Here is a 1,259-nt window from a genome sequence, read left to right on the forward strand (position 1 = left end):
GCGCTGTCTGACCCCCTCTTCGCCTCCAGGCTTTTCCAGGTGTGCAGCGGGCGGGCTGTTGCCCCCCCAGCCATGCCCGTGGACCTGGCCGTGCGGCTCTGCCTGAGCCACTCGCCCCCCATCCGCAAGCTGCTGAACTCCTACGAAGAGCTGCGGGGCAACCGAGGCCGCAAACCCCTCCGATCCTGTCTCAACCAGAAGCTGAGCGCAGAACCTGAGCCGGAGCGGCGAGACAGTACCAAGAGCTCCAAGGGCCAGAAGAAGAAGCGGGTTGTGTTTGCTGATATGAAGGGGCTCTCACTGACGGCTGTCCGCTTCTTCTCAAAGATTGAGGAGGACCTCTGTGATTTGCAGCATGCCTTGTCAGACCTTGCCTGTTTCCGACCTAAGCTGCGGGACTTACACCCAGAAGTGTGCAGGTATGTGCTGGACTTCCCACAGCCATCTGCGAATTACGTGACTTTCCGCAACAGCCTGCACAGCAACTTTGTCTGCCTGGAGAGCTGTCTGATCCAGGACCGTGCTCTGTCAGGGACAGTGAAGGTTAGAAACATTGAGTATGAGAAGAAAGTGACAGTCCGCATCACGTCTGATGGCTGGAAGAGCTTCCAGGACATCTCTTGCCAGTACATGCACAGCACGTACGGCTCAGCTGACACAGACATCTTCTCTTTTGAGCTTATCCTGCCCAAGCCATCCATCTCCCATAGGGTCACAGAGTTCTGCATCTCTTTCCAGTGTGGACAAAAGACCCACTGGGACAACAACCATGGGAAGAACTACAAGATCCGCCATGTGGGCATGATCCGCCCTCCCTCCCATGCCGTGAAGAGTGCCAGCAGGGCCTGGGAGCATCTTGGCACCTCTGGGGCTGCTGCTCTAGTCCTTTCTCACCTGAAGACCTGGCGGCATTTAGAGACCCAGGCTCCTTATTGGTAGGAAGGCAGCATGGGGAGAGATGCAGGTCCCTTCCATGTCCCAACTGGTACAAGGATCTTCGGGGAGGGGTCAGTTGCAGAAGGTGCTGCTCACAGTTTTTGTTAGCTCCTTCACAGCCTGCTGCTCTATGAGCAGCTGCCAGTCTCTGCAGAAGCTTCCTCACTGCTGGCTGCTGCTACAGAGGCTGGAAGTTGCTGCTTGAAGTAACTCCTGCCTGTAGGTTCGCAGGGCAACAGACATGAGAGATGGGGAGTGACAAGGAAGGGGCTGTGGGCTGGGACCCGCGGCCCTGTCTGAGCCACGCTGGGAGCCGCGGGGGG

The 1,259-nt window shown here is 57.7% G+C and overlaps 1 protein-coding gene across 2 annotated transcripts in view; it reads left to right on the forward strand.

Annotated features, from left to right (window-relative positions):
• The window catches only part of GINS4 (GINS complex subunit 4), a 6,415-nt gene extending 5,162 nt beyond the window's left edge, over window positions 1–1,253 (forward strand). The window contains exon 7 of one of the 2 annotated variants that reach the window (XM_017732156.1): window positions 30–211. Coding sequence is in view for 1 of the 2 variants with exons in the window: in XM_017732150.1 (XP_017587639.1) it covers window positions 73–939 (867 nt within the window). In the remaining variant the exon portion in view is untranslated. Of the gene's footprint in view, window positions 1–29 lie in introns of both variants that reach the window. The other variant, XM_017732150.1, reaches the window with a different exon arrangement.
• The last annotated feature ends 6 nt before the right edge of the window (window positions 1,254–1,259 follow it).

The sequence above is a fragment of the Corvus brachyrhynchos genome, unplaced genomic scaffold (genome assembly GCF_000691975.1).
Source record: "Corvus brachyrhynchos isolate BGI_N302 unplaced genomic scaffold, ASM69197v1 scaffold150, whole genome shotgun sequence".
NCBI lineage: Eukaryota > Metazoa > Chordata > Aves > Passeriformes > Corvidae > Corvus > Corvus brachyrhynchos.